Below are 14445 nucleotides of genomic sequence, written 5' to 3'. Positions count from 1 at the left end.
CAACTAATATGCTAGAATAGCACTCAGTGATGTTCAGGACACAGACAGGGTTAAGATTCCATCTAGTAATATTTTTATCTACCTCCTTGCTTGCCACTGATTATTAGATGAAGACTTATTCCCTTATTATAACTGATGTAAGTATTAATCCCCTTATTAATACTTATCCGTCCCACAGAAAAGAAACTACTTGAACTATTTAACCAAAAGTATTTTATACATATAATGTAGACTACATACCAAATTAAATATAAATATAACATGTACCAAACAATACTGAAAATCTGACAGAAAACATTTTATTATAGAAACTACTTTTTTTATTTGCTTTAAATATGCAAAATGTAGGTATCTGAGGTAAAAATGATACTTTACATCAGAAAACCTGGGTATTGATGTCCTGGATCTTTCCCTTGCTGTGTGAACTTGGAAAGGTCTCCCATCCTTGCATATCATATTCCTTGCCTTTTTACATTTAAGAGGGTTGAACAACATCTCTACAATCTTTTTCTGTCTTTAAAGAAATGCAGTCTCTTTTTTTTGTGGAGCCACAACTATTCTTAGAAAAACAAGTAGTCTTAACTCTGTTCTCAACTCCTTTCAAAAATCAACTTGAATTGCTGTAGGGTCAGCCTTCCAGGGAGAAGAAAGTAATTCAAGCATATCATCTCATTAATTTTCAAGACAGGAGAAAGAAAATATTTCTGTTTGGAAAAAAAAAAGAGAGAGAGAAAGGAAAAAAAGAAATGGGTAGCATGCTAAATAAATTGCCACTGTTGGCAGAGGCAGGACTAGAAAACAGGGTTTTTCAAACTCAGGATTGCATTCTGCCTTTTCAGCAGAAGGGTCTCTCAGGTAAATAAACTGTCCTTAAAGGGAAAGGATAGGAGTATGGGATTAAGAGCTAATATTTATGTACTTTGCCCTACATGTCACATGGTCAAAGGATAAATGTAACAGGAAGAGGCAGACTCTAGGGTCCAAAGATCAAATAGCTCTTCTCTCCCTAGAGGCCGTATTAGTTTTAGCCCTGCCTCAGGGAACCTAGAGCGAAAAGTATGTTCTAAGTGGCCTCCCACTGACTCAGACAGCCACCCAAACTTGAGAAGACAAAATTGGGAGCTAAGCCAAACCCGAGGGACCTGCCAACTCTGGACAATGGCTGATCTCAGACAAGTTCAGACGAAGTTACATAATACTATTTTCAATAATGTGCCAGGAAAAATAAATGACACTGTCTATATCTAGGCACAGCTCCTGTCAAAAACAACAAGTTTAATTCAAATTAACTCTGCTGTCTCTGTTATTTTGTTTCCCGGAAAACAGATTGCTAAAATCACCAGAGAATTTTTTTTCTAGCTATCGGGAGCTCGTATCTGTGTCATCTATGTCATGCTGTACTGATAAAGGAAAATGTCTCCACCTTCACGAGAATTTACTTCATAATATACCCAGGAAGGGACAAGGACACATTTCCTTTTCCCTCAATGGCAGATTAAGGCCTTGGACTCTAAGAGGAGACCCAAAATAGGGCTGCCTGAGGGTCACAAAGCTTGAAACTGCCATAGCTACAACCCCAAAGCAGGCACAGAAACTATAATCCAAAGTAAGAGTAGAGCTTCCTTCCAGGAAAAAGAAAAGGTATGACTCTTTTTCTGTTCGTTTTAATTTAAAATAAAGCAATGGTTGGGCGGGGGGATCTTCCCTGGTGGCTCAGTGGTAAAGACTCCATCCGCCAATGCAGGAGACATGGTTTGATCCTGCATGCGGAAGATCCCACATGCCGAGGAGCAACTAAGCCCATACTCCACAAGCACCGAGCCTGTGCTCTAGAGCCTGGGAGCCGCAATTACTGGGCCCATGCATGCTAGAGCTCCTGCTACTTCTCTGCAACTAGAGAAGCCACCGCAATGAGAAGCCTGTGCCCTGACCGCAACTAGAGAGTATTCCCCACTCACCGCAGAGAAAAGCCAATGCAACAGTGAAGACCCAGCAGAGCCAAAATACAGAAATAAATAAAATTACTAAAAAATGAAAATAAAGCAATGATAGAAGAGCACTAGGAGATAGGAAGTCAACATGCCACACAACAGTGATGACCAGAAGATAAAGGAAAACTTTGTTGTCTGACTGTATATTTTTAAAAAGCATCCACATCATGTAAGGCTCTGAACTGTTTCATGGGTCCCACATAGCCCCTGACCCAATTGTGATTCAGGAGGCTTTGGAAATTTTATATAATCTTTCAACACTCTCCATGCAACTGCATTTGTTGGGAAGATGAAAAGGGGGAAAAACTGGAAGATGGGAAATGGAGAGAAGTGAAAACCTTTTAAAGAAAAGCTTACTTTTGTCAACTTCCAAGTTCCCAATTCATTTATAGCACTTAACCTATTAGTTAATACATATGCACTTTCAAAATACAGCAGAAATGCCTTGACCTGGGGACTTCCCTGGTGGTCCAGGGGCTAAGACTCCGCACTCCTAATGCAGGGGGCCCAGGTTCAATTCCCAATCAGGGAACTAGATCTCACATGCTGCAATTAAAGATCCCACCCTACCACCACCATTGAAATGAGTTGTTACTACTATGGGAGTCATAAGAAAAGAAGACCTCATTCTGTTTGGAAGAGGAAAGGAGTTCATGTTAGTGAAGGTATTACAGAGGAGTTAAGACCTTTGCTGGGTTTTGAAGGATAAACGGGAGTTGGTTAGGCCAACAACCAGCGAGAAGGCATACCAGAAAGAAGGATGGAAACACAAGGGAACGTGTTACCTCCCAATGTTGAGGGAGGCTGTAGTATGTGCTGTAGGCAGGAGATGAGGCTGGGGAGGTAGAGAGGAGCTGCATGACAGGCCTTGTCACACTGTGAGCCAGTGAAGAAATCTAAACAAGGAGATGATATGAACACACATATTCACATTACAGATGGATCATTACAGCTGCTCCTGATACCTCTCTTGTGCCCATGACAAGTCAGAAATTACAACTATTGGAATATACTGGGAAGCCTGTGTTCCAGACTCTGGATACATTCATTTCTTATTACTGCTGCGACAAATGACTACAATCTTAACAGCTTTCAGTTCAGTTCAGTCACTCAGTCGTGTCCGACTCTTTGCGACCCCATGAACTGCAGCACACCAGGCCTCCCTGTCCATCACCAACTCCCAGAGTTCACTCAAACTCATGTCCATAGAGTTGGTGATGCCATCTAGCGATCTCATTCTCTGTCGTCCCCTTCTCCTCCTGACCCAAATCCCTCCCAGCATCAGAGTCTTTTCCAATGAGTCAACTCTTCGCATGAGGTGGCCAAAGTATTGGAGCTTCAGCTTTAGCATCATTCTTTCCAAAGAACATCCGGGGCTGATCTCCTTTAAAACGGACTGGTTGGATCTGCTTGCAGTCCAAGGGACTCTCAAGAGTCTTCTCCAACACCACAGTTCAAAAGCATCAATTCTTTGGCACTCAGCTTTCTTACAGTCCAACTCTCACATCCATACATGACAACTGGAAAAACCATAGCCTTGACTAGACGGACCTTTGTTGGCAAAGTAATGTCTCTGCTTTTGAATATGCTATCTAGGTTGGTCACAACTTTCCTTCCAAGGAGTAAGTGTCTTTTAATCTCATGGCTGCAATTACCATCTGCAGGGATTTTGGAGCCCCAAAAAATAAGTCAGCCACTGTTTCCCCATCTATTTCCCATGAAGTGATGGGACCAGATGCCATGATCTTCATTTTCTGAATGTTGAGCTTTAAGCCAACTTGTTCACTCTCCTCTTTCACTTTCATCAAGAGGCTTTTTAGCTCCTCTTCACTTTCTGCCATAAGGGTGGTGTCATCTGCATATCTGAAGTTATTGATATTTCTCCCGGCAATCTTGATTCCAGCTTGTGTTTCTTCCAGTCCAGCATTTCTCATGATGTACTCTGCATAGAAGTTAAATAAGTAGGGTGACAATATACAGCCTTGATGAACTCCTTTTCCTATTTGGAACCAATCTGTTGTTCCATGTCCAGTTCTAACTGTTGCTTCCTGACCTGCATACAGATTTCTCAAGAGGCAGGTCAGGTGGTCTGGTATTCCCATCTCTTTCAGAATTTTCCACACTTTATTGTGATCCACACAGTCAAAGGCTTTGGCATAGTCAATAAAGCAGAAATAGATGTTTTTCTGGAACTCTCTTCCTTTTTCCATTATCCAGTGGATGTTGGCAATTTGATCTCTGGTTCGTCTGCCTTCTCTAAAACCAGCTTGAACATCAGGAAGTTCATGGTTCACGTATTGCTGAAGCCTGGCTTGGAGAATTTTGAGCATTACTTTACTAGTGTGTGAGATGAGTGCAACTGTGCGGTAGTCTGAGCATTCTTTGGCATTGCCTTTCTTTGGGATTGGAATGAAAACTGACCTTTTCTAGTACTGTGGCCACTGCTGAGTTTTCCAAATTTGCTGTCATATTGAGTGCAGCACTTTCACAGCATCAGCTTTAAACAACAGAAATTGACTCTCTTATAGTTTCAGAGGTAAGAAGTCTAAAATCAAGGTATTGGCGAGGCTAGGGAGGAGAATTTGTCTGTCTTTTCCAGCTTCTAGAGGGCACCTGCATTCTATGGCTCATGATACCTTCCGCCATCTTCAAAAAACATGGCTCCAAACTCTCCTTCCTTGATCACATCTCCTTTCTCTGACTCTGAATCCACTTGCATCTCTTTTATGAGGACCCTTGTGCTTACAGTGGGCTCTCCTAGATAATCCAGGATAACTTCCCCATCTCAAGATCCTTAGCTGAGTCATATATGCAAAGTCCATTTTTGCCACATACAATCAGTCCCAGGGTCTGTGGATCAACATGTAGACATCTTTGGAGGGCCACTATTAAGTCTACCACAGGGAGTATTTGCCAGATTTCTTCACCATAAAGGTACTATGTTTTCCTTTCCACTCTCTTTGGAAAGTAAATCATTAAGTCTACACTCAAGAAGGGAGACAGATGAAATTCTATCTGCTGGAGGGGGAAATATATATTGAGTTGGCCAAAAAGTCTGTTTGGGTTTTTCTGTAACATCTTATGGACACCAAACAAACTTTTTGACCAATTCAATACATACAAACACATATACTCATAACATATATATATAATTTGGAGTTATCCTTCAAGGAAGAACTATCTTTCCTCCCTCATCTATTTATTTCATTTATTTCTATCATGGGTAAAACTGTGAGGAAGGGGTTGGATTAGTACCCAAGAGCACATAGAGGGGCAATGGTTAAATCATTCATTAGACAAATATTAATATCTACTGTACAACTAAAATGTATAAGACATGGTGGTAATCAATAAGACAGACAATATCCCTGCCCCCTTACAGCTTCTATTTTAGCAAAAGGGAACAGATAATAAACAAAGAAGGAAAATATCTAATAGTGATAGTGATGAGTCATGCAGAGAATGGAACTAGGTGAGTGTGACACTGAACAAGTGGCCTCTTCAGAGTGGGTGGTCAAAGAAAATCTTTAAGTGGATATTTCAGCAGAGATCTGAAAAGAAGAAGAACCAGCCACACAAAGACCATGAGGAAGAATGTTCCAGACAAAGGGAACAGCCATTACAAAGGCCATTCAAGGAATCTTTCTTCCCCTGAGAATAAACAAATAGAAAAACAATTAGCATGAGGGTAATGAAAATGTATTGAAAAACAAGGAAAAGGAGATTTGTCATCATAAACAATCGGAGAAAGAGCAGAACTCTGGAAATGTTTTCATACAGGAGTCAGAAAACAATGCTGAAAGCTTTGGGCACTTTTAGGAGAACAAGAAAACATTCAGGAAAACAAGAATCAATAAAGCAGGAAGAGGAAGCCAAATAAGATAACATGATCAGATGAGGAAAGCAATAAATTATACTGGCCAACTACCAGGAAACTAAACCAGAATAACAACTAAAATGTATATCAGAGAAAGTAAAGAGAGAGTCTGATACAGTTTAAAATAAATTCATTAAGCAACAGAAAAAAGGGGAGAAGACAATGGCACCCCACTCCAGTACTCGTGCCTGGAAAATCCCATGGACGGAGGAGCCTGGTAGGCTGCAGTCCATGGGGTCGCTGAGAGTTGGACACGACTCAGTGACTTCACTTTCACTTTTCACTTGCATGCATTGGAGAAGGAAATGGCAACCCACTCCAGTGTTCTTGCCTGGAGAATCCCAGGGACGGCAGAGCCTGATGGGCTGCCATCTATGGGGTTGCACAGAGTCGGACATGACTGAAGCGACTTAGCAGCAGCAGTAGCAGCAACAGAAAAAAGATAACAAATATTAAAGTGAGGAGAGAAAATATGATAGATATGGTAGACACTAAAACAAGTAATACCCACACAGTAGATCCAACCTAAATATTTAATGTTAAGAAATCATGTGTACCATGAAAGAGTTTATACTTTGCAGCTATTATAGCTACTACAAGTTTTTATTGACATGTGAAAATGTTCATGATACAACTAAGGAAAACAGTAGGATATAGACATGATATAAAGTATAATAAAACAGTAAGTTCTTCCATTTATTGAGAATTTACCATGTACCGGAAATGTGACTATCTTACTAAATTTTATTTTATTCTTAGAACAATCCAAAACAATGACACTCTTTTATTTTATAGATGAAGAAACACATTCAGAGAGGTTAAGAAACTTTCCAAAGTTCACACAGCTAGTAAGTAGTGAAGTTTGATTTGAACCTGTATTTGGAAGATTTCAAAGCTTCTGCTCTTAAGCACATATACCATATCATATTCAATAATTACAACTTCAGTTACATTTTAAAATACACCAAAAAACCAGACTGAAAATGCATTAAGGGGGTTTAAGAGAGTTACTTCTGGTGATTATTTTCTCTGCATACACGTATATAATTTGTTTTTTTAAGTGTTGCATAATAATATGAATTATTTGTAAAGTCAAAACAAATGAACAACTAGAAGAGAGGAATACAGAACTTTTTAGTTGGGGACTCATGAAAGAGACTTAAATGTTTAATAGAAATGTTAAGGTCTTCATATACAGTTTGGAATTGAAATAATGGCTGTAGATGAGATGTCCCAGAAAGAATGTGTAGACTATGCATAGAATCATGAACAGGAATATTCAAGACATAGAGAGAGCAATCAGGGTAATAATTCCTCTCCCCAGAAACAGAGACACTTCCTATGGCCTAGAAAATTCTCTAGGAAGATCAAATGGGCAAATATTACTAACAATTCTATGCCCTTTGTATAAAGATATGTAACTCTTTGGTGAAAGGAACAAATATGCTGATAAACACGCATATACTGCAATATATTACAACAATAATAATAGGTAACCCAAGGTCTACAGAATTTCTGAGCCAAAATAAAAGTCCATAGTATAAAATCTAACTGGTCTCAGAAATGTGTGCATTATCCTCATATTATAATGCTTATAGGCATCTTCCAGCCAAAGATTTAACCTTATTATAATCATTGACTCAATTTAGCAAAGGTAAAACTAGATTCTCATAAATTTTTAATCTTTAGAAAGCACAGAAAACCCTATCTTCATAGAAGTTTAAAAAGTTGAATTGTGAAAAGAGTAATAAAAGGCTATCTTCAATGACTGACCATTTTCAAGGTTAATCAAAGACATGTTGTTTATCACCTACTATGTGCTTAGGTTTAAAGATATAATTCCAGACTTTTGAAACTAAAAGGAAGGTCAGGATCTTCCAATCCTTAAATGTTACAGATGAGACCAGTGCTTGATAAATAGTAAAGGCTCAATATTTTAAACTATCAAATGACCAGATTTAAAGCCCTATATTCCTTTGACATCATATAGTAAGAAATGATTATAGCTGTTTCCATAGTTTTAAAAACAATTAAGGTTCTATAGAATGCACATACCTTTATATGCTAACTTTGAGAAGAAAACATAAAATTAACTTTTCTTAATTATAAGCCATATTTTGTTGTAGTAAATTTTCAACATAAAAAAGAAATGATTATACATTAAGCCAGTTTAAAAAGTCTGAGCTTATTCTTAGAAATCTGTAATAAATTTCATTAGTCTATTTTACAATTTAATGATTACTGTTTAATATCCAATTACTTAACTCTTAGTAAGAGTTGACTGTGGAAAACAAAACTACCCTAAACAATTTAAGCAAATAAAATCACAAGCAACAAATAATTGTTGATACATGTTATAATGTCTGTAAATATTTGATGAATGCCTATTATGTACAAAACCCTGCATTATATACAATGTGATGTAAATATGCATTAGATGCAGGCAGTCACACTCTGAAAGAGCTCTCTTAATGATGCTGTAAGCAAAGACATGCTCAAATTACTTCAATGCAGAACCAAATATGAGAAAATTCATTATAGGGAAAAAATGGTTCACAGACAAAAGAGACTCTCCTGATCATCTGAAAATCCCATGGACAGAGCCCATGGACAGAGGAGACTGGCAGGCTACAATCCATAGGGTCACCAAGAGTTGGACACGACTGTAGACTACACTTTCTTTCTTTCTTTTGAATATCTGCTTGGATTGATCAGGGAAGGCTGATAGACAGGGCATACAATTTGATGAGGGTCTTGGAGAACAGATAGGATTTCAATAGCTGGAGACAGGAAAGGGCGGTCTGGATCACATTATCAGATAAGCAATTTTAAAAGATCATATTGATTGGAGTGTGAAGAATCTAGTTAAATACTAAGCATTGTTAAAGTTACCCCAAATATTTCACAACTTCCTCCCACTCTTCATCATTTCCTCTGCCACCACCTTTGTTCAGACTCTCCTCATTTCTTATTTTCCCTACTACAGTAGTCACCTAACTGACAGGAAACCATGTATTATCATTCACTGCCATATCCTTAACACCTTGCACAGTATATGGTGCATATTTGTTAAAGGGATGAAAATCCAATTATACAGTGTCTGGCACTCTTTTTCCTGTGTTGCAAATACCAAACAATACTATACGCTCTGTTTTATTTACCAAAGAATACTTTTTAGAAAATTGGAACACTGTCAGAGCTTTCTACATCATTGCAGAAATCCTTACCAGAGCTAGGAACCCCAACAGAACACACCACCACACACCACCAACTGGGTAACTCTTACCAAAGTGTGCCCTCCCTGACAGTGTGTAACGTGTACTGTCAATGTGAGGAAGATGCTCACACTGAGATGATGTTTGCAGCACAGCAAGTCATATATGGCTGACCTCTCTCTATACCAGATGAATCACTGGAATAAAACTTTTAACATGGTAAAACATATGATGAATGGTGGACTGCAAGACTAAAAACATCTAAGACTAACAAAAGATTAACACTATTCTGCACTGCAAACCTCCACCTTTAAGTCTTTATCTACCTAGTTTATTAATTTTCTGCATTAACTTTCTCATATATAAATACATATTTGGTTTTTGTCTGACTCCACCCCAATCTCCATCAAAATATAAGTTCAATAAGAACAAAGATTCATCATTTTTAATATAGTCATCATCGAGGCTCCCCTGGTAGCCCAGTGGTTGAGAGTCTGCCTTGCAATGCAGAGTACATGGGTTCAATCCCTGGTCCAGGAAGATCCCACATGCTGTGGAGCAACTAAGCCTGTGTGTTGCAACTACTGAGCCCACATGCCCTAGAGCCTTTGCTCTACAACAAGAGAAATTACTGCAATGGGAAGCCCAAGGATCATAACTAGAGAGTAGCCACTTCTCGTTTTAACTAGAGAAAGTCCGCATGCAGCAACAAAGACCCAGCACAGCCAAAAATAGCTAATGAAAATGTTTAGCACTTAGTAATTACACAATAAATGTTTGCTGAATTATAAGTAGAACAAATCATTAGAATTTTTTGACCAATAATTACTACTACACATGCCAGACATTATATTAAACAGTGGGAATACATTTCTTCCATACATTTATTATCTTATTGAAAAGTCACCTTGATAACATTTTATATTTCCTACTAAGTTTGTATTAAATCTATAAAATAATTTGGGAAGAGCTTGTCTCTTCCCAAAATTTAGTCTTTTAATCAAGGACCATACAATGTCTCGCCATTAAAAAAAACAAAAACAAAAAACTTCCTTCTTATCTCTCAGTTAAATTTTTAAAGTTTCTTCATATAGGTCTTAGAAGTTTTTATTGGGTTTATCACTAAAGGGCTTTCCTAGTGGCTCAGTCGGTAAAGTGTCTGCCTGCAATGCGGGAAAGCTGGGTTTGATCCATGGGTCAGGAAGATTCCCTGGAGAAGGAAATGACAACCCATTCCAGTAGTCTTACCTGCAGAATTCCATAGACAGAGGAGCCTGGTGGGCTATAGTCCATGGGGTCACAAAGAGTCGGACACGACTGAATGACTAACACTGAACAATTAAATTTTATGGCTTTTGTAAATGGAATGTTTTCCCTTACATATTCTATTTATTTATCTATTTTTTGGCAGTGGTGGGTCTTCATTGCTTTGCCCAGGCTTTCTCTAGTTGCAGTGAGTGGAGGCTACTCTTCCTTGCAGTGTGCAGGCTTCTCATCGTGGTGGCAGCTCTTTTTGCGGAGCACGTGCTCTAGGGCACACAGGCTTCAGAAGTTGCAGCACATAAGCTCAGTACTTGCACCTTTATGGGCTTTAGAGTGCAGGCTCAGGAGTTGTGGCGCACAGGCTCAATTGCTCCATGGCATGTGGGATCTTCCCAGATAAGGGACTGAATCTGTGTCCCCTGCATTGGCAGGCAGATTCCTATCCACTGCACTACCAGTGAAGTCCCCATTATATATTCTAAATGGCTATGTCTGATACAGATAAAAGGTATTGTTTTGTAATTTTTACCTTATATCCAACTACATTTTAGAACTTATATTAAAATTCTGTGAACAAAGAAGTTGTTTTTAAGTCTTAGCTTTTGTAGGTACATGACCCTATCTTCTAAAACTTGATTGTTTTGTTTCCTCCTTCCTGTGAACCATGCCTCTTTACTGACATTGGCCATAGTTTACAGATACATATTTAAAAATGGTGATAGAGGGCATCTTTGTTTTGTTGCTACTTAAGGAACAACTCTTATATTTATCATTAAGTGTGATGCTTATTTGTTAGTTTCAGACAGATAATTATTTTTCTTGTTAAGAGTACAACTTTCTATCACTCACTAACTCTAAATCTTAAAACGGGCAATGAATTTTTTCAAACACCTTCAGCATTCACTGTATCTTTTATTTCTTAGGAAATCTACTGACAGATTGCATCATATGAGTAGCTTTCACGGTATTAAAGAATTCACACTCTGGAATAAAACTTTACTAGTCACAAAGGGTTAATACTTCTCATACATTCCTAAATGTGTCTGGTTTCTTTTTTATTTAGAATATGAAACTGGTCTACAATTTGTGTATACAAACATGTCATAAGTTCATTTATTTAAGTTTCTGGTTAAGAATGCACTTACAATGCAGGGGCTAAAACATCAGGAAGAAACCCTGAAATTTGGGAGGGTAAAGATTTCTTAGAAAGATACAAAAATTACTGAGCATAAAGAAAAAGTGACAAATTGAACTTCATAAAAATAAAACAAAAATAAAACTGCTCACCAAAAGACACAAACAAGAAATGGGATGGAAGCTACAGAATGGAAGAAAATAGTCATAATACATCTATCTAAATACCAAGAAAAAAAGTAAAAACTCTTAAAACTCAAAGAGAAAAAAATCAATTTTTAAATGGGCAAAAGATTTGGATACTTCTAAAAGATAGACAAATAGCTAACAAACATACAAAAATAAACTCACATCATTTCACATGAGGAAAATGCAAAGTGAAAACCATAGTGGGAAACAACTATACACCCAAGAGAATAACTAAAACACCAAGAGTTTGTAAAGATTCTCACTTTTTATTGGTCTGAGAAGAAACTGGTATAACTTCTTTAAAAGTGTTTGGCAATTTCTAATAATATCAAATAAATTAAATAAATATATATACGCATATGACCCACCAATTCTATTTCTAGGTATATAGCCAAAGGAAATGAGTATATATGGCCACAAAAAGATTTGCTAAAAAGATCAACAACAGCTTAATTCATAATAGCCAAATAATGACTATAACTTAAATGACTCTCAACAAGAAATGGATAAATTGTGGTATATTTAAACAAGGGACTACTACAGAGCAATAAAAAGAAGGAATACCTGCAATAATGATGGATTTCAAAAACATTATTTTGAACAACAGAAGCTATACACAAAAGAATACACGGTATTAGACTACATTTACATGAAGTTCAAGAACAAGCAACAGGAACCCAAGATACACAAGTCGGTAGGAGGGGAGGAGCCACGAACTGGAGAGGGGAACAAGGGAGTTCTCTGGAGCGATGAAACTGTTTTATATCTTGACCTTGGTTGTGATTACCTGGATGTTTGCATGTATAAAAATAAATCCAGATGTATATTTAAATGTTTCTGTATTTTACTATATGTAATTATATCTTAATAATAATAATGGAAACAAATTCCATTGTGCTATAACTACTTCAGTTATCAACTTAAGCTTAGGAAATGCTCCCTCCTACTAGTTACTCTTCCAAATGTGTGATACAGACCCCTGAATTCAGCAGCACTTGAACTCTGCAGTCTCAATTCCCCAATAGAAATCTACCCCTGCAATCTACTCTTCTCTTCTATATGGCCACGCAGTATTCCTGCAATGACTTCCTTGTGTCCAATATCTCTGAATAAGTCTACCTTACAGCTCTTTGCCCACATTCCAACAAGCATGTACTCTTCATATGATTTTCCTTTGATGGGAATACTATGCAAAATTCCTAACATGTTATCTTTCAAATAACAATGACTCTATATATGTCCCCTTCATACTTCAACCTTTCCCCTCCTTCCATAGTCTTTTAATGAGTGAGTGAGTGAGTAAAGTCGTTCAGTCGTGTCTGACTCTTTGCAACCCCATGGACTGTAGCCCACCAGGCTTCTCCGTCCATGGGATTCTCCAGGCAAGAACACTGGAGTGGGTTGCCATTTCCTTCTCCAGGGGATCTTCCCAACCCAGGGATCAAACCCAGGTCTCCTGCATTGCAGGCAGACGCTTTACCCTCTGAGCCACTAGGGAAGCTATTTTTAAAGTACCTTAAAACTGAGTAACAAAAATATTGTATTTTTGAAATTGTTAAAATCCTCCATTTGTATTTCAATACAAGAACTGTTATACTTTGAATTATTTGACAAGCTCCTGCTCTCCACACACCAACAAAGTAAAGGCCATATTTCTTTAAACCACGAGTATAAAATCCTACATTGACAGAAGAAGCACTGAATTTCTCATAAGTCCCTGAAAAAGTTTTAACTGGAATTTCAAATAACAGCAATGTACACTCAATCACAGGCAATACTATTTAAAAAAAATACTTTGTTGAGACATCTATTTGTAAGCAATGGATACCAGTATTTATTCACCTATATACTTTAAAACCAAAAATTCACATCAACAGCTCCACTGACTGAATTCCATTCTCCAGGCCATAATACTGGAGTGGGTTGCCATGCCCTCCTCCAGGGGATCTTCCCAACCCAGGGATTGAACCCAGGTATCCCACATTGCAGAAGGATTCTTTACCATCTGAGTCACCAGGGAAGGCCAGGAATACTGGAGTAAGTAGCCTGTCCCTTCCCCAGTGGATCTTCCCAAGCCAGGAATAGAACTGGGGTCTCCTGCAGGCGAACTCTTTACCAGCTGAGCTACCAGGGAAGCCCTATTTATTCATCAATATGCTTTAAAACCAAAAACTCACATCAATAGCTCCACTGACTGAATTCCAGGTGTTCACAATGTCCACCAATTTTGATTTCTAGTTATATTTTCTATTTTTCATTAGCTCAGAATACAGTCATTAACATTCTCTTCATTCCATTTGTCACTCAGGCATTCTTTTATTTACTCATATAGCAAATATTTTAATTTTATAATAGATATTCAGCAAATATTTACTGAGTACCGATTTATGTTAGGTAAATAAATAAATGGAAGAGACATTATATAACTTATAAGGTAAACTGCTTCCATAAATATACCGGTTACGGAGTATTGCAGCAATTGATTCCCCTCTATGCAGATGATCCATCACCTCTAAAAGTTGGATAATGACCTGTGCAGGAGGAAAAGAAGTCAATATTTACTATGAAAATCAATACTTGAATTTTCACATTATACTACCTTTGTAATAGTTTACATACTTTGTGATAAGCAAAATGTAGATCCATGTCTCTAGTATCCAAATTACAGCTTATGAAAATTAAGAAACTGAATCTACAATAGTCAAAATACCTACAAAATTCAGTACTGAATCATTAAAAGAGTACTAGCTAATTTCATGTGAAATCATTAGCCAAT

General features: G+C 37.7%; 1 protein-coding gene across 6 annotated transcripts in view; it reads right to left on the bottom strand.

The window, feature by feature from the left end:
* KLHL13 (kelch like family member 13) overlaps window positions 1–14445 on the bottom strand; it is a 200171-nt gene that overhangs the window by 107832 nt on the left and 77894 nt on the right. For 4 of the 6 annotated variants that reach the window (XM_070292124.1, XM_070292130.1, XM_070292125.1 and 1 more), the window contains exon 2: window positions 14127–14200. The exons of the other annotated variants lie outside the window; for them this stretch is intronic. In XM_070292124.1, the coding sequence (XP_070148225.1) occupies window positions 14127–14176 (50 nt within the window). In that variant the 5' untranslated portion in view covers window positions 14177–14200. The remainder of the gene's footprint in view (window positions 1–14126; window positions 14201–14445) is intronic. 6 annotated transcript variants of the gene reach the window in all.

The sequence above is a fragment of the Ovis canadensis genome, chromosome X (assembly GCF_042477335.2).
Source record: "Ovis canadensis isolate MfBH-ARS-UI-01 breed Bighorn chromosome X, ARS-UI_OviCan_v2, whole genome shotgun sequence".
NCBI classification, from domain to species: domain Eukaryota; kingdom Metazoa; phylum Chordata; class Mammalia; order Artiodactyla; family Bovidae; genus Ovis; species Ovis canadensis.
The sequence above is the reverse complement of the archived record's forward strand: the minus strand, read 5'-3'. Positions and strand labels throughout refer to the sequence as shown.